Source organism: Pogona vitticeps, chromosome 2 (assembly GCF_051106095.1).
Source record: "Pogona vitticeps strain Pit_001003342236 chromosome 2, PviZW2.1, whole genome shotgun sequence".
In the NCBI taxonomy this organism is placed as follows: Eukaryota; Metazoa; Chordata; class Lepidosauria; order Squamata; family Agamidae; genus Pogona; species Pogona vitticeps.
The window spans coordinates 96,043,714-96,069,757 of record NC_135784.1 but is presented as its reverse complement, the minus strand read 5'-3'; the positions used below and the strand labels follow the sequence as shown (position 1 = coordinate 96,069,757).

General features: G+C 40.3%; 1 protein-coding gene across 4 annotated transcripts in view; it reads right to left on the bottom strand.

The window, feature by feature from the left end:
* Positions 1–26,044, bottom strand: part of MGAT4B (alpha-1,3-mannosyl-glycoprotein 4-beta-N-acetylglucosaminyltransferase B) — a 113,497-nt gene that overhangs the window by 77,994 nt on the left and 9,459 nt on the right. The window contains exon 1 of one of the 4 annotated variants that reach the window (XM_078385661.1): positions 11,739–11,869. The exons of 2 other annotated variants lie outside the window; for them this stretch is intronic. In XM_078385661.1, coding sequence (XP_078241787.1) covers positions 11,739–11,850 — 112 coding nt within the window. In that variant the 5' untranslated portion in view covers positions 11,851–11,869. Of the gene's footprint in view, positions 1–11,738; positions 11,870–26,044 lie in introns of those variants that run through there. One more of the 4 variants, XM_078385662.1, reaches the window with a different exon arrangement.

Genomic DNA, 26,044 nt, shown 5'->3' with positions numbered 1-26,044 from the left:
TCTTGTAATTTGAATCCATTGGTTCAGGTCCTACTCTTTGGAGCCTTACACAGAGATGGACCAACTCCATTCAGTCAGGGCAAGATCTGACCCAGGCTGTGAATGGGGGTCATGAATTTCACTGTAAGTCTGAATGACCTGACAGGACTTAACAGCAATAGCAAGCCGTGCACTTTGGTGATGGGGATGAGAAGAAAGCGTTGACAAGTCATTCTTTCACACCGAACAATACTTCTCTGATTTTCAGAGAACATTGGTGGAACTACAGTACTAACTAGCTAAACTAACACTAGCAAAAGGCAAGAGGCCTTAAGGTTGGTTGTTGTGGGTTTTTCGGGCTCTTTGGCCGTGTTCTGAAGGTTGTTCTTCCTGACGTTTTGCCAGTCTCTGTGGCCGGCATCCTCAGAGGACTAGAGTAGGAACTCTGTCCATGCAGAGCCCGAAAAACCCACAACAACCATCAGATCCCAGCCCTGAAAGTCTTCAAAGACCTTAAGGTTATTTGATCCTTGAAATGTAATTGTTGGACGTGTATGGGAAGACACCAATTTGCCTCAGGAAATGCTTCAATGACCAACCATGTTTGGTGTAAGCAGACTCAATAGATGGTTCTTTTTTCTTTTTCTTAACTTTTGATTTATAGCATGTATAAGAAAAACAAAATAACAAAACGAAACAAAAAAGGGGAACATATGTGAATGAATGAATGAATGAATGAATGAATGAATGAATGAATGAATGAATGAATGAATGAATGAATGATAATTACTCAAGAGGAGGGATCTACCCTAAATGCTGTTGATTATGAATAGTCTGTTTCCTTGAAAGCATTCCTGAAGATGTCTACAAAAACCCCTACATGCTATAAAAATCACTGGCTTGTGGTATAAAACACTCTCCTGCTGTTCACTCTTGTCATTGGCTCAATGAACACAACAGAGGCTAGAGCTCAAGATCCAACAACATGAGCCAGCCCTTGAACTGTGTGATACTGCTGGAAAGCTCTGGTCCACAGAAAACAATCCACTTTTCCCCCCTCTTACATTATGCCGTTAGCACTGGAAACTCTCTAAAATTATTACTTCACTGGTCAGACACCTGTCAACTTGGTTTACCTTTAAGTACTGAACTGCCACTGTTATTTAATAAGGAAATGTAATGCTCCCTTATTAAGTTCCCCTTCAGCTATCAAATAATTTTAAGTCCTAAGTGATAAATATTGATGAAATGGGTATTTTGTTTTTGTTTTTGTTCATGGTGAACCATCCTATAAGGCATATGTGAGTTTAGGTATGATTCCTTGGTGCTTTTTTTAAGAGAAAAGGGGGGGATCTTTCATATCTATTCTAAGCTGAATACTTGCGTCTGCCCAGGAAACCCTCATAACATTTTAAGTCACACTTGCTTTCATACATTTTAGATTATTTCACTCAAGACAGTGGAGAACTTACAAACCGTAGTTTACTAACATACTTTTAAAAAATGCTTCTGGTTCTGTTTACCAGCCTGCTGAAAACTGTGGCTTGTTTTATATTATGTGCCCTTAAGTGACCTTAACAGGGTGTTCAAGGTAAGTGAGGAATCTAAGGAGGGGTTTTACTTGTTCCATCCCCCAGTAAGCTCCCATGCCTGAGTGGGGATTCAAACCCAGGCCTCCTGATTCCTAATCCACCACTGTATCCACTACACCACACTGAGTATCACAAGTAACAAATAGTGGCAGACCCTTGTCAATTGACCAGCTATCAGGACCTTCCCTGAACGTGTGATCCATCCAGCAATGCCTTTGGTGTCTCAAATGTTGGAGGTCCACGATGAAAAAGACTGAAGCCTTCTGCCCTTTGTGATGCTAGGTGCCACTGCCCTGGTAGCCAAACCACAGCAATTACAGTACTCCAGTATGATTAGCCAAGGTAACCCAGCAGAAATCGCTCATCTACAGGCCTTAGACCAGGCTTTGCTCCGGTTGCCATCCCTTGTGCCTCAAAATCCTCAAGGCTATATGTAAGTTGAATGCCACATTGGTTCATCTTTCTGTCAGCCAGTTCACCAATGTCATCCTGCGCTGGACCCAGGAAGTTAGACCCAGGACTAACTGGACGTGCTGACTGACCATTCTCTTTGGGTATTGAGAGAACTAATTCACTATTTGGAAGCAGGAGCCCTTCCCAGCCCTTTGCATCCCAAGGTGAATTTGTTTTCAGAGCTTATTCCTGAAGAAGTGGATGGGGTGGGACAATGTTCAAATTCAGTGTGGTTTGGCTACCAGGCTTGTTAATTAATTCATAGCTATCGAGTCAATTCTGACCTATAGCAACCCTTCTCAGGGTTTTCTACGTAGAAAGTACTCAGAAGGGATTCCCTTCTTCTGGAGGCATTCTGGGACTGTGCAGCTTGGCCAAAGTCCCACTGGCTAGCTCTTCTGGGGTGACCAGTGGGGAACTGAACTCCCAACAAGACTTGTTACTTCAAGTCAAATCACAGAAAGCCTGACTTAACCAAGGTCTCAAAGGACATCAAAATGAAGATAATCCAGCTCATGAGTACTTTCTTTCAAATGATTCTCTGCTCTTCAGGACTCCTTAGGAAAAGTCCATAGAACTTTTCCAGGGTACACTGGATTTTCTTGAAACATGGAAAACACTGGAAAATTACCTTTTCCCTTTCAGCAAGCCTCCACTACTGCATAACCTTTTGTTTTTATTCTATTTGGTTTCTTAATCACTGTATATCCTCCTTTAAGTTAGCTGAATGGTTTGTTTAAATCAGTGGTTCCCAACATTTTTCAAGTCATGGTCTCCTTCTTTAAATAGCCAGGTAACCTGTTACGCCTACCACCATGTTTGTATAAAAAGGCATTTTAATGGAATTAAACCATCCGTTCTCAAAAAGTACAAGCTTCTTCTTCCAAAGGACCTGTTTCTCATATATACACATATAGACAAACTTTATTATCCCAGTCTGAAAGGTCAAGTAAGAATTTAACAAAGGTTACAATAAATGTAAGGTAATTCTTGTCACCAAGAAAACACTCTATGACCCACTTGGGGGTCAAAACCCCCCCAGGCTGAGAAACACTAGTTTAAGTAAACCAAGGGACAATGCAACTGGGACAGAACATTTGCTGATCATTTTGATGAAGACCAGAACTATTTCAAAGTTCAATAGTAGGATGGTAATACCATTTTGTTGCTTCCATGAAATCAGCTTCCAGAGAAACCAACGTTTTTTCCCCAAAACCAAAACAAAAGCACATATACTTCTGTAAGCAATTTTCATTCTGAGTACTTGTAGCCATCATCCCCATGTAATTGTGATAACCAAGGCTCAACAAATTGTATGTCCGTGTGTGTTTCGAATTTGTTCATTTGGCAAATCTGACAACATTGCCAAATGTTTGTTTACTCATATGACTTAATGGTTAGTGTGTAGATGTTGTGCATTGAATGGTGAGAATCTACGACTGATCTCATCAGTAAAGAAAAGTAACAGAAGATACCTGTTAAAATCAGAAAGCTGTAACAGTGATTAGGGGTGTGAAACTATGATAAAGAAGACTCTTTACAGAATCCTTTATGGTGTTTGCAGGATCATGGAGTTGTAGAGCAAAAAAGTCACCATTTCAAACTTGGATCAAAAGCTTAAATGGTGTCATCAATTCACGGCCAAATCCCTAAGCAAAAAGTGTGGAGTGATAGATTACAAGGTTTAGTATATTTACAATATTTTGATCAAGATAAATGCAAGGGCAGAAACTTTAAGATAAGAAAAGGGCCCTGCCAAAAATCTCCAAAACCTATAATCTGCCAACCAGATTTTTCTTTAACCTGTAATTATCCTTCTACGTTTCTTAAATCCCTGATGTTTTACAAAACCACAAAAATACTTTTGTTTACCATAACCTTGGGGCTTAACTAATAGTTAACAGAGGCTTTTCAAGTTACACCTGTGCAAAAGTTGTACCTAAAAATCAATAGCCCTGCTGCTGAAGATGTGGCTGAATTTAAAAAAAGGGGGGGCTCTTGGAGCCTAAGCCTCTCAGCAACATCTTGCCACCATCTAGCATTAAAGCCTCCCATTAGGGAGTTTTAGATGCATTTATCATTTCCTGGAAGGCTTCCTCCTCTTGCTTTCTCCAGCTCCCTACAGGCCTTTTGTCACTGGTTGTGCTGACCAAGATATTCCAAACGTCACCCTCATTTCTGACAAAGAATGATAAACAAACCACCCCTAAAAGCCATGAGTACCTGACTTTTCCAACCACCCAGGGTCAAAGCATGAAACGAAGATTTGGAAAGGACCCTAAGGATCTGCTAACTGGACTCATTGACAAGGCAGGAGTGTCATGGTGGAAGGTGCCACAAACAGATGCATCTTTCCCCCCAAAATGTTTTATTAAATGTTAGGCAAGTAAACAAACCCATTTTGCTACAAATATATGAGAGGCTGAGCATCTCCATAACAGTGGGAACTGTTTTAGTCTGAGGAGAATGGGTAGGAGATCCCCGATATATCCTCCACTTGGTTTCACTTCTCCCTGGTCTGAATAGGCTCCTTAGAAGGACAATGGAGGGAGGGGGGTTGAGTGAAAATCCTCTACAGTAGTTCTCCACCCACAGTCATAGGTTATTAACAGTTGTTAACAGTGAGTGGGCTTTCTGGTGTGTGTTCCTGATCATTCTGGATGGATGAAAGGGCAGATTGTATCTAAGGCCTCCACCCTTGTTGAGTGGGTGACTTTCTATATGCACATGTATGGCCTCCCTGACCCCTCTCTCAAGCCACCTATCTTCTTGGTCCAAAATGAGAGGGAAACTTGGTGCCCTTTCATCCACTGATAACAGAAAACTGTGTATGGCAGACACAGAAACAACAGCAACAACTAGAGGGCCAGCTGCACCCATTCCTGGAGAGGTCGGATCTGGCCATGGTGACGCAGGCCTTAGTTACAGCCCAGCTGGACTATTGTAACACACTCTCTCTACATGGGATGCTTCTAGAAAGTGTTCAGAAACTTCAGCACATCCAAAACACAGCAACCTGACAGGGTGGTTATGGAGATCACATAAGCCCCTTGTTACAGAAGCTCCACAGGCTGCTGATCCCTTTCTGGGCTGAATTCAAAGTGCTGTTTCCAAACTATAAAGCCCTAAATGGCTTGGGCTGAAGCAATATCAAGGACCACGTCTCCCTTACGAGCCTGGCTCAAGTGTTAAGATCATCAGCAGAGGCCTGTCTCTCAATCCCACCACCTTCACAGGTGTGTTTGTTGGGGACACAGGAGAGGGCCTTCTCTGTCACTGCTTCCAGACTTTGAAACTCCCTCCCACAGGAGGCCAAGTCATCTTTGCTGTCCTTCTGCAACCTTTCTCTTCAGGCAAGCTAGCCATGAGTGACTGGCTGACTGAGTATTGTTGTTTTTAATGGATGGTTGTACCTCACTGCTTTGAATGTGTTGCTTATGTTTTTTGTATAGTATTTGTTTGATCCTTCTGAGAATTTGTATACTCCCTTTTGTTAGCTTTAATGCTGTGTTTTCATGATGGGTCCTTTTAAGGAGAAAGATGGGGTAAAATACTGTACTTTAAATAAATAAACAACACCAAAACTCCTCAAATCATGGTCTTGTGAGTCACTGTCTCAGTGACTTCAAACTATGAGTGTTGTTATACACATCCCATTGCTTCCAACTTATGGCATCTCTAGGAAGGTTTTTGAGACATAGGACCCGCTGATGGAGAACTCTATCTTTGCACATACATACACACCTCACATTTCCATAGGCCGAGCAGGGACTTGAACCCAGTTCCTTTGAGTTCTATTCTGTACTTTAATCACTATACCACACCAGTTGTCTACACTATGATACATACCTCTATATCTTCTGATTATACATCTGAGAGATCAGTTACTTCAGGAGAGATGTTATGCATAAATATGTCCAAATTATTAAAAAGACAATCACTCTGACAGCCAGCAAGGGCAGGTGATACCTTTATTAGACCACTTGGAAGGGAGGGAGGGATGGAATTTGAAATCTTTAAATACAGTGGTGCCCCGCACAGCGACGATAATCCATTCCGAAAAAATCATCGCTATGTGGATTTGTCGCTATGCAGGGCAAAAAAGCCCATAGGAACGCATTAAAACACGTTTAATGCGTTCCTATGGGCGAAAAACTCACCGTTATGAGGAAATCCTCCATGCGGCCACCATTTTCGCTGCCTGGTAAGCAAGGAAAGGGCACGAAAACACAGCGGGTGGCCGTTTTCCTTACCCGGTGGCCATTTTGGAACCGCTGATCAGCTGTTAAAAAAACATCGCTATGCGAAAATCAGTAAGTGAAACCCTTACCGATCATCGCAAAGCGATGTTTTACTATTAGAAACATCGCAATGCAATCGCTTTTGCAATTGCAAAAAAAACATCGCTATGCGGATTCATCGTTAAACGAATCGCTCGTTATGCGGGGCACCACTGTACTTTTACTTATTCTAGATCAGGGGTCTTCAAACTTTTCAGAGTGAGGGCCACAACATATATGTTCCAGATAGATTATCGAGGGCTGAAGTAAGGCCTGCATGCGTATGCCCACCCACCTGGGCCAGATAAAAAGGTGAGGCAGGCCAGATGTGGCCAGTAGGCCGTAATTTGGAGATAATAACCCACTTCAGCCTTTAAAATGACAGGCAAAATACAGTGGTACCTCACTTGATGAGGATAATCCGTTCCAGCGAATCGCTGTAGAGCAAAATCCTCGTCAAGCAAAATAAAAAAGCCCATTGAAATGCATTGAAAACCAGTTCAATGCGTTCCAATGGGCGAAATACCTCAGCGTCCAGCGAAGATCCTCCATAGGGCGGCCATTTTCCGATGCCTGTGCAGCGAAAAATACATTCTGAACACAGCAGGGAGCCGTTTTGAACAGCCAGCGGCCATTTTGAAACCCCAAGGATCAGCTGTTTTGATCATCGTGATGCGAAGAATCGGTTCCCGAAGCAGGGAACCGATCGTCGCAAAGCGGATTTTGCCCATTGAAACATCATTTTGCGATCGCAATAGCGATCGCAAAAACATCATCATGAAGCGGATTTGTCATCAAGCGGAGTAATAGTTAAGCGGGGCACCACTGTAGTTATCAAGTAAGCACACAAGCAAAGCCAGTAAATGTTACAAACGATCATAGGAAGCTCCCTTCTGTGGAGTCAGACTCCTGTTCCATCTTGCCTAGTATTGTCAGCTCTGACTGGTAGTAGCTCTCTAGGCTTTCAAGCAAGATTCTGTGTTGAGATGCCAAGCTTTGGATTGTCTTCATGTGCTCTACCATTGGAACTTGAGTCCCTTCCCAATACGTCTCTCACACACAGTTTTCCCTGGCGGTCTCCCATCCAAGTACAGTGGGGTCTTGACTTGAGAACTTAATCCGTATTGGAAGGCGGTTCTCAAGTCAAAAAGTCTGTAAGTCAAGTCTCCATTGACCTACAGTGCATTGAAAACCGATTAATCCCGTAACAGGCCGTTTTTGTTCCATTTTGGTTTTTTTCTGGTCTGTAAGTCAAATCTCAGTCTGCAAGTCAAACCTAAATTTTGCGGCCAGAGAAGTCTGTAACTCAAAAAGTCTGTAAGTCAAGCCGTCTGTAAGTCAAGGGTCCACTGTACTAACCAGGCCTAATATTGCTTAGCTTCCAAAACCAGACAAGATGAATATCTTCAAAGTGGAATTAAAACACAAGAAATGAAATAACCCAATATACTGTACTTTTTAAAAAGCAGGATTTTATTAATCATTAGGCTACAACATTTGTTTTAATTCCTGTCTTCTACTGATTTGGATGGAAACCCTGTACATAATTGGCCTTAGAACTACAGTTTAGGAATTTAAGGAGATTAGGCTTAATATAAAATTTCACGTTGTCATAAACCACAGGTGGTTACAGTCACTGTACTGGAGAGCAATTTCTGTTTATATCCTGCTACTATCCAGGGCCAGAATCCTGTTGCACAGAATCCAGCATCAATGTTCCCCATCACCTTCTGATTCACCACTGCACAGAGACCACTCATTTGATACAACAGATGTTTGACTTGTCCAAAGAGGCACTTGATATCTCTGTACAAAGCTCAAAATAGAAGAGTACTATTGCACACATAGTTAAATGCAAAAGGAATCAGGACAAGGTATCTACCTCATCCACACAGCTGTAGGCCCATATCCATATCCAGGTAAACGTTGTCCTCAGCTAGGTTAAAGTGTTGCTTGCCTTTTTTTAACTTGGCAAGTCCAAATGCATTTTATGTTACTTCCTCTGGTTTTCTACAAGAGCTCATTCAGATTAAATGTTGAGTAGAAATCTATTCAGCCAACCATGGCACCAAGACATGCAGGTCACAGCCTCACTTTTCAGTACATTGCTTTGTTAAACAAACATTTCTTCATTATTTGTCCATGCAAGGAGGGTGCAGAAGCTGACCCTTGGGTCAGCATTATGCATTGACTTCAGCAGAAAACCAGCAAGAAAAGCAAAATAATCAATTTCATTAAAACTACCAAGGTTGCATAAGTGCGTGAGGGACCAAAAAAAAAAATAAGTGCAGATGATTGACCAGAACATAAATACTAATTCCAATCTTTCCTAAAAGAGATAACTAGTTTATATCTTGAAAACATCTATATTATGGAAACTGTGTCAAAGCAACTGCAGTTTGTTGAAAGGAATGGAATTAATGCAGCTGAGATAATTATCTGGATCCTTCTTTATTCCATTAGTGAGTTTCATCCATGTCTGGGAATACTATAAGCGGATTGCTCAAGCATTATTTTCCCTTGTAGTTTCAATCTCGATTGGAATTATCGCTATACTCTTGTATCAAAGATTACATACTTTCCAGTGCTAACTTAATGTCTTCTTTTTGAAAGCCTCCTTGCCATATTACACAAAGAAGTGTTATTTATTATCAATAAACTCACAGAAGAGAACATGTCTAAATAGCTATATCTGAAAAGGCAGAAAAAATGATGGGCAGTTAAGGAGTTAACATTTAATGGTGCAGCTATTAAACTTAAATGCTCCCTAATACATGTAAGCAGTGTTATATAAGAAAGCAATGATAAAAAAAACATGGTGAAATTTAAAGGCAAGGGCAGGGTTCTCCAAATGATGGTGTGGGATTGAAATACTGTAAATATTTACTCCGTTATCCACAGTATGTGACAGAGATGCAATGTTCTATGGCAACGCTGTATCCTTTTAGCAGTGAGGATTTTGCAGGAAGGGAAACATGTGGCCAATGGCCATGGCTGGGGCATTCCATAGAAAACTTAAAGAGAAGCATCTGATTAATGCAAGTTGTTGTTCAGCCTTGGAAAAAATTTGGTGGGGCAATTGGAAACCAGATAAAAATTACATAATGGGCCAAATTCATTCTATCACCCATTTCCATATTTAGCACAGAATTTATATTAATGCAACACTGTACAACTTTGCCGCCTTCGAAACCAGCAAAAACCCTGTGAACATCCTTGCCATTCACTGAAGAACAGGGTGGGTCCCAGAGGCAAGTCCACAAGTCCCTTCCTATAAAAAAATAACTCCTTCCACCCATTCTTTAATCAACCTAGTTAGGCCGGATGGGTTCGAGTGGAAAGGGAGACAGAACTTCAGAACCATTGCTGTATGTCCATGGAAATGCAAAAAACCCTGCTGATTAACGGTGACCTGTCTTTTGCCTGCCCCTACTACATACTGTACAGCAGTGACTGCAAACCATTTTGAGCCCGAGTGCCCAAACTGCAACACAAAACCAACTTATTTGTTTCAAAGTGCCAACACCGCAAATAAAACTGAATACTGAGGTTTTGTTTAGAAAAAAAAAACTGCCCTTGCACTGCAAGGGTTAACTGCTTGTGCTTTTCCCCCCATGGGTGGCATTAACAAATAAATACTTACCAGTCCTCCAATCCCCCATTGAGCTAGACCGGTCATGGTAGCCATTGCACCCCTCCGCTGGACCACTGCACCAGCAGAGGGGAGTGCCGAAATCCAGGATTGGAGGATGAGTAAGTATTTCTCGATGGCGACTTATGGTTCGTGTGCCCACAGAGAGGGCTCTGCATGCCAGCTGTGGCACATGTGCCATAGGTTCACCATCACTGACGTATAGGGTAAGAAACCATTTACAAGTATTTAAATGGTCTGCATGGTTGTACAACAATGGCAAGACATAAAATACTGATAAGCAAGGCCTTAAATATTAAGCTAAAATAGCTTTCAAATTCATTCAAATCCCAATGAAACCACCTAGGAATATCACAAATGAGGGAAAGGGAGGGGAAAATCCTCTCCTTTTTTCCACCTAGGATTTTTTTAATCAGAAGCTTCTTCTATGACACTATCCAATTACAAGCAACATGTAACACAATCTCTTCCTTAATTGCGAAATCATGCTTTATTTGCTTAGCTCTACCTGGCTGTCTAATATGTAACCACGGACAAAGGAAGCAATCCATAAAGTACACTGCTGCTGTGCAACCCTTGGGCAGAAACCCTTCAAAGGAGGAGACATTTCCCCCCCCCCGAGGCAAAAAGGGGGGGGGAATAATTCTTTGATGTTTCTCTCAGGGCAGAAAATGAGAAGCCAGATACCTGAAGCCTAAGTGACACATGCAGACAAACGGTAATGATGAAGACCAAACAGGTTCCCTTTTTTTAAAATGAAAAAGCAACTCAAATAGCTCCAGTAATGAGGGGAAGAGTGGCAGACCTCGTAGGGTTGGAGGAGTAGGCCAGGCATTAGCCAGGAAGGAGGAAATGGCCTCTTCAGATTGTGGAGCTGCCGCAGCCCCCAACTCTCTGCCACCTGAGCAAGCCATTCCCCGCCACTGCTGGTCTCTTCTTGTAAGTGCTACTGTACGACCATCTCTCTATCTCCACAACGGGATGGCTTCTCAGGTACCTATGTGCATTCTGCCTTGTCATGAAGGCCGTCAGAGCCAAGGCATGATGGGGAGGACTGCCCCGTCCCCGGTGCCACTTGACCTTTTTTGGCCACCTTGCCTTAATGGCCTGCTCCTTGTACCTTTATGCACACAGCCAGCCCAAAAGCTGTTGTACTGTGAGCACAGGGAGGTAGTAGCTAGACATTGCGTTCCCCACTCTTCCTCCTTCTCTCCAGCAGGCATTATAAGTGTGGCATCAGGACAGTAGGAGCAGGCAAGGCCTTGGGCAGTACAGCCGCTTGCTTCTGCACTCCAGGGTTGGCTATCCCTTTAGTTGCCAATCATTTAATGGTAAAAATCCCCACCCGCACTAATAGCAACTCATTGGAATAAGGGCTGCCCTTAGGAACATATTCTCTTGGGGTAACATGGGGGAAAAACAGCTAGGGAAAAGAGTTAATCTTGGCTCTGGCCTATACAGATTAACTGAGCAAACCCCACTGAAGGCATTTTTACTTGGAGGACTGTAGTGTTTTGAGTGCAGGATCAGCCTTTTCCCCAGTACTCCTCCACTCACAAATACAGCCTCCTGAGGTTTTCCATTAAATCAAATGGGCTTCTTCAAACTTATCTGCATATAAAGTGTACTTTGCACTATTAGGTCTCACATTAATACATGCAAGCCATTTAACAAGTACATGTTACAGCTTTGCAACTGTAGCCGTGGGGGAGTTATTTCATACAGATGGATTTACACAAACTTATAAAGGAAAAGAAAGGAGTGATAACAGGTGTCAATTACCCTCAAATTCTCCTGTAGTTCCTTTTACCAAAACAAGCTGCAATGTTGCCTGTAAAACTGATAACACAGATCCTTCTCCATCACCATGCAAGCAATTAACATTTTTCTTCATAAAATAAGCACTAAAATTCATACACAGACACACTGCACGAAGTCCTTCTGAAGCCTTTTCCACAGCTTCCTGCAAAAAAATTGAAATCAGTATAACAAGCAGACAGGAGTGGATTACTAATTTAGCAGGTATTTAAATCATCATCATGTGCGGTCAAATTAATTCTGACTTATGGCAACCCTTTTCAGGATATTCTGAGTACAGAACACTCAGAAGTGGTTGTGATTCCCTTCTTCTTGGGGCACCCTGGGGCTGTACAGTTGCCCAATGCTATGCGGGCTGGCTCTCCTTCTAGGAGGCACCTCTGGGTCAGCAGCCACTATCTAAACCACTGAACTATCCAGACAGCTCCAGGCACTTAAAGGGTCTACTATATTGAGAGTTATAGAACCTGTTGTTGTTATGTGCCATAAGCTGTTTTTGACCCATGCTAATCATATGAGTTAGTGATTCTCCAAAAGGTTCTGTCAATAACACTCCCACTCAGGTCTTGTAACCTAAATTGGTTTGATCCATCTCATGTTAGGTCTTCCTCTTTGTCTATTGCCTTCAACCCCCCTAGCATTTTTGTGTTTTCCAGCAAGTTTTGTTTTCTTTTCATATGTCCAAACTATTATAGCTGCAATTTAGACATTTCAGCTTCTAGTGAGGGTTTCAGTTTGATTTAATCCAGAACCCACTTATTTGTCCATGATATCTGTAAAGCTCTCCTGCAAAACTATATTTCAGATTATCCCCCCCCCATTTGCTTTCTTCATATTTTTTTTCAAATCTGTACATAGTAATAAGGAATACGAAAGTATGGATTATCTAGACCTTGGTCTCCAGTGACACATCCTTACTCTTAAGGATCTCTTCCAGTTTCTTCACAGCAGTCTACTTAAGTTTCTCGCTTCTTCTGATTTCTTGGCTGCAGTCTCCATTTCGACTGAAGACAGAACCATTGTGTAGACTAAAGTTATCCACTTACGTTATCATTATTTTACCTCCTTCAAGGTTACACTGTAACCTTGCTTTTGCACTTTTTTAAACCTTCACCAGTAGTTTTAAAGTAATTGCTATTTTCCACCAATAAAATTGTGTTGTTACCTGCATATCTTAATTCTTAATGTTTCTTCTACCACCTTCCACTGTTAGATCATCTGAACCTAATTCAGTTTTCTGTATGACATGTTCTGTATACAGACTGAACCTTTGCATATGGGAAACCATTCTGCTTCTTTGTATTCTGTTCTAACTAACTTCTTGTCCAGAGTATAGGTTACACATCAAAATATAAAATGCTGTGCCACATCCATTTCTTTCAGAATAATCCATAGCTTTTTTATAACTCACAAAGTCAAAGGCTCTGCTGTACATTTTAAACTAAACAAACAACTTTTCTTCTTAATTTGATTGCATTCTAATAGCTAAACATGTCTGCCATATGATCTCTCCTGTCTCTTATTTTTCTGAATCCACCTTGATCATCTGGCTTATCTCTCCACATATGGTAAAAATCTTTGTTATAAAATCTTGATCACCACTTTGCTGGCATAAGAAATGAATCCTATAGTTACTGCAATCTTTGGTGTCTTCTTTCTTCAGGACTGGAATATATATTGAATGCTTCCAATCTGTTTTGTTTTCTATATTTCTTGGCATATTCTGATTAGAATTTTGATGTACCTGTATTTGACCTTTACAGATGAACACAGTTATACTCACAGTGTTTTCTTTCTTCTGATTGTTGAAGAACAGCTTTCACTTCACTTTCTAAAACTACAGGATGTTAAACAAAGGATTCTTTTTTTGATTGTCATTTTTCCTTCTGTTCTGTATATGTCTATCCTTATAAACAAAACTTCCAGCAATGACACTGAGTTTCCCTGTCAATTGATGGATCTGGAGGCGGATGAGGCTGGTGAAGAGCACTGTTGAACATTCAATTATAGAGAACACATTACTGAATGAGATAAGCTAACACACAAGCACAAAATGTGATCTTAGGTACACATCATTCACACTTTAAACTGTATTAATGTTCATACATCAATACAGCTAAGTATTTTGGCTTTAAAATTACTACTTATTTTTCAAGAGGTCTGTATTCAAAGCATGGCAACTGAACACTAAATACTGTCATTTCATTGCTACTCAATTGAAAGTTTTGTATGATATGTAACAGGATACAAAAACAGAGTTTTAAAGACATTAATGACTTCAATTATTTCCTGTTACACCTGTTTGAACAACACAGAAGATGACAATAGATTGCACGTAAATATGTATAATTTTCAAGTCCTGTTATGTAAGGGAAAAGATCCAAAACCTGCCTTATACAGAACCATATCTCAAGTTCATCCCTCCAACAGGATGCCCAAGAACAGAAACTGGACCCTTCTACAGGAAGAACAAATGATTAAGCCATGTATATATAGCAGGGTGGTCACTATGAAGAAGTCCAGGACTGCATGCTTCTCTTCCCCAGCCGCGAAGGGCTGCACTCCAGTCCTCTTCCAAGTTTTGAAAAAAGGCATCCCCAAGCTGAAAGACTGGGGTGGGGAAAATAAAATGAGCCTTGCACTCTCTAGAGTGTGCTGAGACATTTTAAATTAAGGGAAGGGATATCAAGGAATAAAGGAGTTGGAAGGAGCCTATAAGGCCATCAAGTAAAACTGCCTGCTCAACACAGTAATTTGAATCAAAGGATATGAAGTTGGAAAAGGCCCAAATTACTTCAGGAGACAGTGAGTGCCACAATGCTTGAAACATTCAAAAGAAAATTAGAAAATCATCTGTCAGATTCTGTCTCCTGAGGTAACTGATTCCATTGTTGTATTAACAATGAGTAAGTTTCTCCTGATATTCAGCTGAAATCTGGCTTCCTGTAACTTGAACCCATTATTATCTGTCCTGTACTCTGGAACAATCAAGAACATATCCTGCCCCTCCTCTGTCTTTCAAGTATTTAAAGAGTGCTATCATATCTCCCCTCAGTTCTCTGTTCTCAAGGCTAAACATGCCCAGTTCTTTCAGTGTTTCCTCACAGGACTTTGTTTCCAATCCCTTGTTTATCCTCACAGTCCTCTGGACATGTTCCAGTTTGTCGGCATCCTTCTTAAAGTGTGTTGTCTTGAACTGGACACAGTAGTCAATATTCTGGACTAACCAGTGCCAGAATAGAGGGGAAAGTAAGAAATACATTATGGACTAGATTTCGACAGCGGCCAGAAAGGTGGAAGAATCCAAGATTCAAGGAGCTTTCGCTTTCCCAAATTTTGTAACAGATGGAGGGGAGCCAGTTGTGCAGGACGTTGGCAACGATCCTCTAATCTGTGATGGGTAATGGTCTCCAAAACAGGGATCTGCTCTGAACAAATATTTGACAAAGATTCCAAATATAACAGAATAGGATCTAAAGAGTAGGAAAGCAAATCATAAATCTACCCTCCTGACATTTAGAAAGCACATCAAAACATTGATTTTCAGAGAAACATTTCAGGACATCCTTCCTTTGTAACTGTTATTTTGATTTAAATCATTTTTTTATTTTTATTTTTATTTTTATTTTTATTTTTATTTTTATTTTTCTTCTTCTTCTTCTTCTTCTTCTTCTTCTTCTTCTTCTTCTTCTTGCCCATGGCCACCATCTTGTATTTCTATGAATCTTTCATTTATATTACTATGGTGTGGTAGGAGAGAGTTGTTGTTTTATACGTATGATTATGTTCTTGCTGGAAACTGCCCAAAGTAGTGGCATAGATGCTAGATGGTGCAACATAAAAATCAAATAAACGAATAAATAAATCAGAAGGAACAGAGGCACTGGAGAGGAAATGAGGAATCGGGGGGGGGGGGACAGGAAGAACAAAGGGCACGACAGAACAATGCAAGAGAGGAAACATACAGGAAGGCCAGCTCTCCTGAGGGACCCAACAATCGTTAGTAAAGAGAAGAGTGTGAGGTTAAGTTAGGAAAGAAGAAGAAAATAAGGTAGGAATCTAGAATGTTGTGTTACAAATGTAATGAAATAGACTCTAGCAAGAATGTACTGACACCTGAATAATTTATAACAGCTATTTCTTTGCAATATACAATTACTTCAAGAAACTGCAATACCACTCAGAAATATTAAATATGGAAAGAATGTAGTATAATCTTAATATTTATCCTCTGTTCAACCTGACTTTTCTGCTCACTAGTTTAAGTGAAAAATAAGGAGTGTAAAAGAAAGCAGCACCAACCTTGTGTCCTAAGGTAGATACAACTACAGGTTTTCATGGTTTAATTACAATATATAAAGGATCAAGATCAAGAAGATAATAGTCGAAGTGCGGTACTACCTTTTTTACAATTGTGAGGTTCACACACATATCTTTATGTACAAATAGTGCCTCTCCATAAAGGAAAAGTTCAAGGCACAATTTCTCCATACGTGTTCCCCCACATATACAATGCTATATTCTCCCTAAAGCCCACCAATGTCTCTCCCTATGCCCTATTTATTTAGAGACTGTCCTGTTCTTAAATGGCCCCTTTTCTACCTATTATTTAGGAGCAATTCCAGGGAGAAGGATGACTTTTGTTTTTTCTTTGTCTTACTCCTCTAAAGAAACAAATTATTTAATTCCTTTGCAAGAACCGCAGCTCCAGCCTTTTCGATCAATTAATGAATTCCTGTTCCCCATGCTGGTGCCTGCGAAAACAAATTTTTCTAAGATTTTATACATGCTCAGGATGACTGAAACACTTGTCCATTCAGATACTACCACAAGACAAACATCTCAGTGACACAGAGCATGGAGAAGCTGAGCATAGCTAACTGCTACTTAACAATGACCTCCTTTTCCAGAGCCCTCAGTGGTTTATTCTGAAGCATTTCATAGAGGCTGTATATGACAGCTATAAAATAACCAAAATATAATGCCCTGCTATGACATCCAGAGCAGTGATTTACACAAAGAAAGCTCAACAATCACTCCTCCCAGTGAACAGAGTGCTTTTGTTATGTGAATGTACACCAATCCACCAATGCCAGTCACTCAATTCCATCGCTAATGCAGACAGTTGTCTGGATGATGATGTAGCTGACTCTTGTGTCCTCTTGGACTGAAAAAGTTCTTCTGAAAAAGGTATGCCTTTTCTCAACTGAATTATGCAGCAAATACCACAGGAAGACTCCTGACCAAACACAAAGCACTCGACGTTCCTCTGTGGAACTCATGAGCTAATACAGAAAATGATTTCCTATTTATCTCTCTGTCTCCAGCCCACTTTACAAAGAGCAGTTGCAAGTATGCACGCAGTTATGGACCATCTCAGAAGAATACTGAACACAGAACATCAGCCAAATGTGACTCCCTGATGATTATCTGTCTCTTTGCAAATACAAGCTTGTCACATTCTCACTTTTCATTTTTATTTATGCAAATACTTAAAACAGCTTATCTGAATGAACCTCTAAAAATGTGATTTGTTTTTGTTTTGTTTTAATAATTGAACAGTTACTAATCTGGTCCTCTTTCGAAAATAAGCACAGCAATAAAAAATGAATATAAGTGAATATAACTTGCACTTGTTCCATCTAGGTGGTAATAAAGCATGAAGGGTACACAGCAATACGTTATACTCTCAGCTCTAAGCTTTTTATTATAAATATTTCAATGTAAGTATTTAGTAGAATGGAAGGCTTACAGCTTTGTTCCCAAATGACGCTTGCCTAGTAAGTTACCACTGAATCATTTTGAAAAAAGCCCTTCAAAATTATTTCACTATAAGCTTCACAGCAGCCATATTCTGGCAAAGCACCTAAAAAGCCTTCTGCTTAACTACAGTACAGTAATTGTAGAATTTTATCAGTGGCTTCTGCTCATTAAGTAAACATTTGGCTAATAGCGCCTTTTAAAAATCTAGTGCACTATCTGAAATGATCCCCAAGTACATTTGTATAAAACTGTTCCAACTTCACTCTACTTCTCTCTTTCACTCACTAAAGAATCTGTATTTCATATATTAATAATAATCTTAGAACTCTACAGCTTGAAGGGACCCTATGGATCATCAAGTCTAAGAGTGGACACAATTTAAGTACCAGCAAGATTTCATATATCTAAAAATGGGAGATCAACTTCTGTTTGTTTGTTTCATAATCCCAGCAGTCTTAGGCACAACTTGAAACCAACACAGCAACTGTACTGCCTAACTTGAATACCTGCAATCATCTCCTACTCTCCCTGTTAAGATAGTGATGAAGTGCAGAATCTTGTGGTTTTAACACCATACATTTTCATTACTATGTAACCTAATGAAAAATTCTGGAGGACTCAAAAACTTGCATATTAGTTTGTGACCTTTCAGGTTGGCCTAATTAAAGCACTGTCCTACCACTATGAATTTTTGTTTGTTTGTTTGTTTGCTTGCTTGTTTTCTTATAACCCAACACATCCAGCATTGCCTTTCCTACATTTATTAATTAATTACATGCCAGCAACTAAATTCTGGCTTAATGACAACCCTTTCCAAGGTTTTCTTGGTAAAGCGCATTCCAAAATGGTTTACCATTTCCTTGGGAATGCTGCAAGGACTGTGTAGTTTGTTCAAAACTATACAGCCTGGTTCTTCTCCCAGGAGACACAGTGTGGAATCCAGCTCTCTCAATCTGTGGATCTGCAACCACATGACCAACTAAAGCATAGTAATTAACTACAGCAAATAGGCTTGGGGGGGGTTACCCCAAAAAACAGACAATAAAATGTGCAAGTGCCTCAGACGCATACTCGTACAATTAAAAAACAGCAATTGAATACTTTTACTTTGGCAAATGGCCACTGAAGCAGATCATCAAGGAGAGCCACAGCAACTGCAAAGGGAGCTTGAAATGTTAACCAGCTGATCCGGGTAGTCTGTATTTGCATCTCACAGGAAAAGCAGCTTTCATTAACTCCCACAGATGGCTCTTTCATTGCTTTGCCTACCGTCAATTATTTCTGTTGATAATTTCACCCTAGATGATCCCAGCCCTAGACTGAAACCAGGCATCCTAAAATAAAATTATTTTCTGAAAACTAAAGCAATACTCTACAATCTAGCTGGGGTCTTCCGGGAATTGTCATCCAGCACATCTACAGAGCACCAGATGGGGGAGACTGCCACAGAATTACAAGACCCACTCACAGAGATTTTTTTTACCCCTTGCCTCTATCAACATCCGTAGTGAATAAATATTTGTACAGTTACAGCATTTCAGTTAAAGCTTAGTACTAAGTTAAAAGAAAGCCTGCCAGACTCTGAAGGACAGGCTCTACAAGCAATCATACAAAATTTATTTTGTGAATCACAGGCAGGAAAAGAAACCATGGAGAAGACGTCTGCACAGAACTGGCCTTACAAACTTGTATTTCATATTCTGTAAGAATATTTTCTTAATTTCCGTTCCAACATCCATTCAAGTTACACTTGCTATCACAACTTTTGAACCCTCTTGTTTTCTTGTTCTAGATTTTAAGTTCTTATCTTAGAATTGTAAAGTTATGTACTGTCAAGTTTAAACGAGCCCTAATAGGGCTTTCAAGGTGAGGTATTTAAAGAGTCGTTTTACCACTTCCGATCCCCCAGTGAGTTTTCATGGCCAAGTGGGAATTCGAACCCTGATCTCCAGAATCCTAGTCTGTAACTCTTTCCACTGCACACTGGGGTGCTTGACTTAGAACTAAGTACAGTTGTGCCCTGCTTAACGATTACCCCACATTACGACAAATCCGCTTTATGATGATGTTTTTGCGATCGCAATTGCGATCGCAAAACAATGGTCTAAATGGGGGAATTTCGCTTAGCGATGATCAGTTCCCTGCTTCGGGAACCGATTTCCACTTTACGATGATCAAAAACAGCTGATTGTCGGGTTTTCAAAATGGCCACCAGGTGCTTAAAATGGCTCCCTGCTGTGCTTAGGGACGGATTCCTCACTATACGGGCACCGAAAATGGCCACCGTATGGAGGATCTTCGCTGGACGGTGAGTTTTTAGCCCACTGGAACGCATTGAACGGTTTTCAATGCGTTTCAATGGGTTTTTTAATTTTGCTTTACGATGTTTTCGCTTAACGGCGATTTTCCTGGAACGGATTATCGTCATTAAGCAATGCACCACTGTATATCTAGTTAGAACTAGTTCTCACATAATTACCTTTGCTCCAGAATGGAATATTCATAAAAACAGTTCCTTCACAATGTTCCAAAAAACTGTTTTCTTTTATCTTACTTGTTTAGTAAAATATTTATATCATGTTCTATTTCAGAAAGATCTCACGTAGATTTTCTTGCTTAAGATCTATGAGTAGGGGAAAAACTAGTACAACAGACAATAATAAAGTACAACTCTAACATAAGATAAAATAAGTATCTGAATGCAATAGTGCAAAGGTTTGTAATAATTGTATTTCATGTAAGAAATAAAAAATGTATTGTACATGGTATGTCCAAATATACAAGAGCTCATATAGTATGTCCTTCCATAGAAATCACTGAGATGTAATGACTATGCATTCTAAACACACATCAAAATACTCTTGAAAATTCCTAAACCTAAATAGAATAAATGTAACGTTTCATAGTTATGGTGATAGTACATGTGTTTTGCTCTGCTTATACAATAAAGGGGTTGGGAGCTTCAGATTCTGGGGCTAAATGTGGTCATCTTGGGGCCACAGTCTTATTTGTTGGGGTTCCCCATATGGCCTCAACATCTTCTACATGACACCACTGTTTGATTTCATGGGTTTTGAATGCTCCACCCCCATTCTAGAATACTGAAATGCCACTCCTATGGCTTACATGCTGGCATATTGGCATTTTTAGCTTCACCTAAGGTTTCCCTGAGAACTTTTCTGAAATTCAGATCAGCCAACTGACTTTCTGTATTCTGACATAGTTCAACCATTTATACTGAGTAGTAAGAACAGGTCCTTGCCCCAAGGAGTCTGAAGTTTATTTTCTGTTGAGGGTCTTCTGGTTTATGATCTATATTCGTGTTTTCCAGGGAGCAAATCTCTGGCTCACACATTTGTCCCACAACATTATTAATTATGGGGAATGATCAAAAATGAAATATTGCTCATGGAGATTCTTTCACTAGATTTTTTTCTGTGAGGGGAAAACATTAAGAAACTGATCCTCTAAGTATCTTGCCCAGTACAATAAATGCTAAATGTCTATATTACAATCACTTTCAATGGGAGAGAGGATGTGAGCCAGGAAGGTCTTTCATTTAATTTCTGAAGGAAACAGGGTGTATGTGGGGAATATTCTTCAGAAATGTGAAGAGTCGTGGACTGTAGCCACGTATCTTAAATTCCACACTAAAGACTTCATTGTCCGGCTGTAGTGGAAGGGAGAGGCATGTGGAAGTTTATACGCACAAGACATCCCTTTTCAATAGCCATCTCCAAAATGAGAATACAGTTGAGCGCATGGATTCATGACTGTGTAGAAACTTACTCTACAGAAGAGGAAAATCTGGGAGAACCATTGAATTGGATTGTTGTTGTTGTTGTTTATTTGTTAAGTCGTGTCCGACTCTTCGTGACCCCATGGACCAGAGCACGCTAGGCCCTCCTGTCTTCCACTGCCTCCCGGAGTTTGGTCAAATTCATGTTGGTAGCTTTGATTTGGATTAGGAATTGGATCTGAATTGGATTAGGAATCAGTAAAGAACAATTAAGTCAATTAACTAGAAAATAAATATTGTAAGTAAAGGTTACAAGAGAAGATACCAAAAAGGGTGAATAAAAAAGTTGGAGTTGGTTAACTTCACAAAAAATGTCTGTGATTCTACCACAGTCACCACCAATCATAACAACAATGCCAAATGGGAGCAACAGAAGGGGATTCTGTAAAGTATGTTCCAAGAATATGGTTTTTCTAAGCTCTGTCAGCATCAGCTACAGGATTTTAGATCTCACCCAATGAGCAGAAACACTATGCATTGTTGCATCATATCTAGAGCCCAAAATAAAATAAAAATTGGAATGATTCTTTCCAGAAGCAGGGTATGGAGGGAGACTAGTCCAACAACATGCCTGCCCAGCATGTTTCCTTGGGAAATGGAGAAAAGGGTTCTGTTCACCTGGGCATTTATTTACAAGTGTCCACTTTGAAAACATGTAAGAAGCAAGGTGGGACAGAGAAAATAGTGAGAACTGGCTTTTACCTCAATTGCTCTTGTTCTCCATTACCAAGGGTGTGCATATCAACATTCATGTGCTATTCTTTCCCCAGGCCTCTAATGCACATGCAATTTGTTTTCACAAAGACATGAGCTTAATTCAGGTGTTCGAAAGTGTGTAGAGGAGGGCATTCTAGTCTCACCCACACCCTTGTCATCACTTCTGTCACCTTCCTACACATGGAGGATGATGAGCCTGCAAAGGGGCAGCACCTGCTATCCGTAGTTTGGACTCACACTGAGAGTATCCATTAATAACAACACTCTCCCCTCTTCAGAATGGCAACAAAACTGGGGATGGAAAAGATAGGCCTAAAGCACTCTCCTCTCTGTATCGCTTTTCTACACAGTTTCCAACATCAAATGTTATACCTGACCCTTATATGAGAACTCATTCTTCTTCAAGATGGATACGCAGATTAACATTCCTTTCTACCTAGATAATAAACATTTCATTATGAAAGCCATGCCATTATTCCTCCTAATGTGAAGGAGATAACTATACATATATTCAGCAGTTTCTTTCGTTATTACAGAAAATGAGCTTTTAAAAGTCAGGGTCAGCCTTTGGCTACATCTTTCCTAATCATATCTGGAGTTGTCATCAGTTCAAAAAAGCTATACAGCTAAAACAAATACTGAAGTACAACTGCTAAAAATATGAAACACCACCAGTTGTTCTCCCTGCCCACCTCTGCCACATTTCTTAAAGGGACTGCTCCCCCTGAAATGTGAGAAAATGAGCCAGGAAAGGGATGGTTTTGTTGGAGTTTTGTTTGTAGCATCACACGCTGTCTGTAGTTTGTGTGACTAGGAGGGATTTTTCTGGGTTCGCGCGATTGTCTTTCCAGCGTTAACCAATAGTTCCTTCCATCCTTTGAATTCCAAGAGAGCTCCGCCACTCTGCTGAGTGTTTCTTTCCCTCTATTTCCTTGGCTGCTGTCAGTTGTTTGCTTGCTACTGATCTTTTCAGCTGGTTGTTTGTATATGTGTAGTAAAGAAAGCAGCATGCATAAGTCTGTAATTAATTTCAAGCAATTGTAAGTAAAGACATTTTTTAAAAATTCTTTCTCCTACAAATGACTAAGTGGTTTACTGAGACTTTAAGGGCCAGTTAGTAAGAAAGGGGTGGACTCTGGGGAATTTGTAGCTATCCCCCTCTGTGAGTCACAGTATTTCTACTGTGTACCAAGAAGAACTTTTACCAGGAAATCAAAACTGTGCAACAGATTTTAACCCACGGCTACTGAAAAAGGATTCCAAGACACCATGTTATATGTCATAAATCAGCATTCACATGTGGCATTTGGTCAGCCACACATCGATCATAATGTTTGCCACCAGTGTTGGTGCCCAATAGACAAGCTTTACATTCTGCAAAATAAGCCATTCTAGTATGTCTAAGTTTCCTCATATTTGTACAAAAACAATAAACACCAATCAACAAACCACTTCCCCAGCATGAATCAGCAAATCAAAGAGAGAAATGGGGTTAGGGGAGGAGATTTCTCTAGGCTTAGAATCATCTTTATACAGTATGAAGGAGCATTTGGTGAAAGTCTGTACCAGTCGTTAGACTGTGATCATATCCAGGAAGTCTTAGCTTTTCAGATACCAAGCTCTCTAGGAAAAAAGTTGCTTATCTGGACGTCGTAGCAAACAGTGGGTGTTTTGCCAGAACAATTTATTTGAAGAATAAACTTAAACAAACATTTTTTGGCCTTTAGATTTGTTCTTGAAGCCCTATTAAGAAGTTGAGGTGGAATGGGAATCAGAAGAAGACATAATAGCCCCCCTCCCAACACTTGGTGCCATCTTGGACAAGGGTATCCTTAGGACACTGGTCTCTGGCTGTATCTCAGGGCACACAGGAGTCACCAGGATTCCCCTCTCAGCTAAGGAGTACCACAGCATCCTGCCCCATCTTTCCTTCCAGTGACGTCTCGTTGGGTCCATCATAGTTGGAAGATTCTGCTGTGGTCCAAAAAAGGTAACCTTACCACTTATTTTAAGCAAAGCCAAGGGTACAACATCACTATAAAACTTAGTTTATCTTCCTTAGGGTTCCATTACACACATTGTTTAGTTTGCACTGTGCGTTGTTGCTACTGCTACTTCAATGGACATGAAATGTCACTTGCCAGGATGACACCTTAAGATAGCAAGGTTTACACATCTGACACCTTAAACACAGCAAGGGTTATATGTCAAGAGTCTGGCTGAGAAAATGTTGCTCCAGAGCCTTCCTTTTAAGTTCCTTGGAAAGCTGCACTTGCGCCATTTGTGGTACTTGGAAATACCGAATCAAGGCATAACCAATCTCAAAAGGCACCCCATTCACTCCAAAGGCCAGGAGAGCTGCTTCACTTCATCAGACTTTTCAGACAAGGCTTGACCGTAGCAGAAAGAGAGCAAAGTCAGGATTCAGAGCGAAATACCTATTTAGCCAAAAGAGGAGGCTGAAATACTTGTTTATAAGGAATAACCCGTGATTGGTTTTTAAACAGAAACGTATGTAAGTAGCTGTATTTCCCTACAAGGGAACAAGTGTCCTTAATGCCAGGTATGTAGAGCAAACACCTATCACCTTTAAAAAAATTTCTAGTCTGGCTGTAATCTTTCTGAGACACTTCAGTTCCATAAACTCACTGTCATGTCCTGATTGGCAATGTCTTATTGAGCTTCCATAGTTCTTAATTTCTTTCTATCATATATCCTGGAAAATACCACCTTCATTCAGTTCTTCCTGAGCACCCCAACCTCCAGAAACTGCTTTCAAACTTTAAGAGGGAATCTTAGAGACAGGAGGAGGTGGTAAAATGACAGTTTCTTATTACTGATTTTTTTAAAATAAAGAAAACACACACACCCATGTTTTCTGCTCTCAAACAATCTTAATATGTGTCTATGACTCTGGTCAGTATGAAGAAACATATTTTTATTTGTATCAAAAGCAGGCTGCTAATGTAGAGTAGGAACAGTAAAAGGTCTCTCAATTCACTCAAAAGGTATTCTCTATACAGTGATGATGGGCCACAGAAAATCTCATTACAAAGATGACACTGATTGAAAAAGTTAAGTGCAGTTAAACAAGCCCTGTGAATGCAGTAAATTTAATTTCACTGCAAGAGAGTTGACAATACCTCCTCATAACTCAAGATTTCTTTCTGGAAATACAAGGGAGCTATAACCAGCATTAAAAAAAAACTTCCTTGTAATAGCAGTGAAATGTTAAAAAAAGAGCAAGCCTCAGTCATTCTCTTTCCATCTTTTTTGGTATATGAGGTGAGAAGTGAAGGGGGGGAAATGAGAGGCAGATGTTGCCATCATCAAAAGCCAACTCATTTCCTATGTATTTCAATGGGATTTTTTTTTCTCAACTTGAGTGTGTTTAGAAATAGAGCCTTTGCCATACCAAGAAAGCCCACCATGAGACTTTCGGCAGCCTGTCCTGGACATTATGTTAGTTGATGTATAACAGTATCAGGCTTTAAAAAAAACACTGGTTGCAGCGGGGTAAACTCCTTTCGCTCCCTACTAGATGTAAGCCTGTGCAAAACCAGAGCTGCTGCTTAGACCTCAGCAAATTGTTACTCAGCTTGTAAGAGTAAAAAGTCTGTACTTTGTAAATGAAGGACATTTTCCTTGAGCTGGGTGTTAATGCAGGTAAATGATTTGCAAGATTTTTTTTTAAAAGAAGGGAGAGGGATCTTCTTCTTTGTACAAAATGGTTGCTGCCATGGTTCAAGGATTTAATTGTTACCTGGCCCCCACAGCATTTCTCCACTTCTAGATCATCATTCAATCCTGTCACTGGAGTAGGCAGGCAGAAGGCAGTGATGGCCAGCAGCATACTAAATAAATGGCTTCAGGCCACCTCCTAAAGAACTGGTTTTGACTGCAGGAAGGCACTAAGCTGCTTCCTTGTTACATTCAGCAATCAAGAAACAAACCAAAATAAAATCCCTCAATGACTCAATGTTTTCCTTCT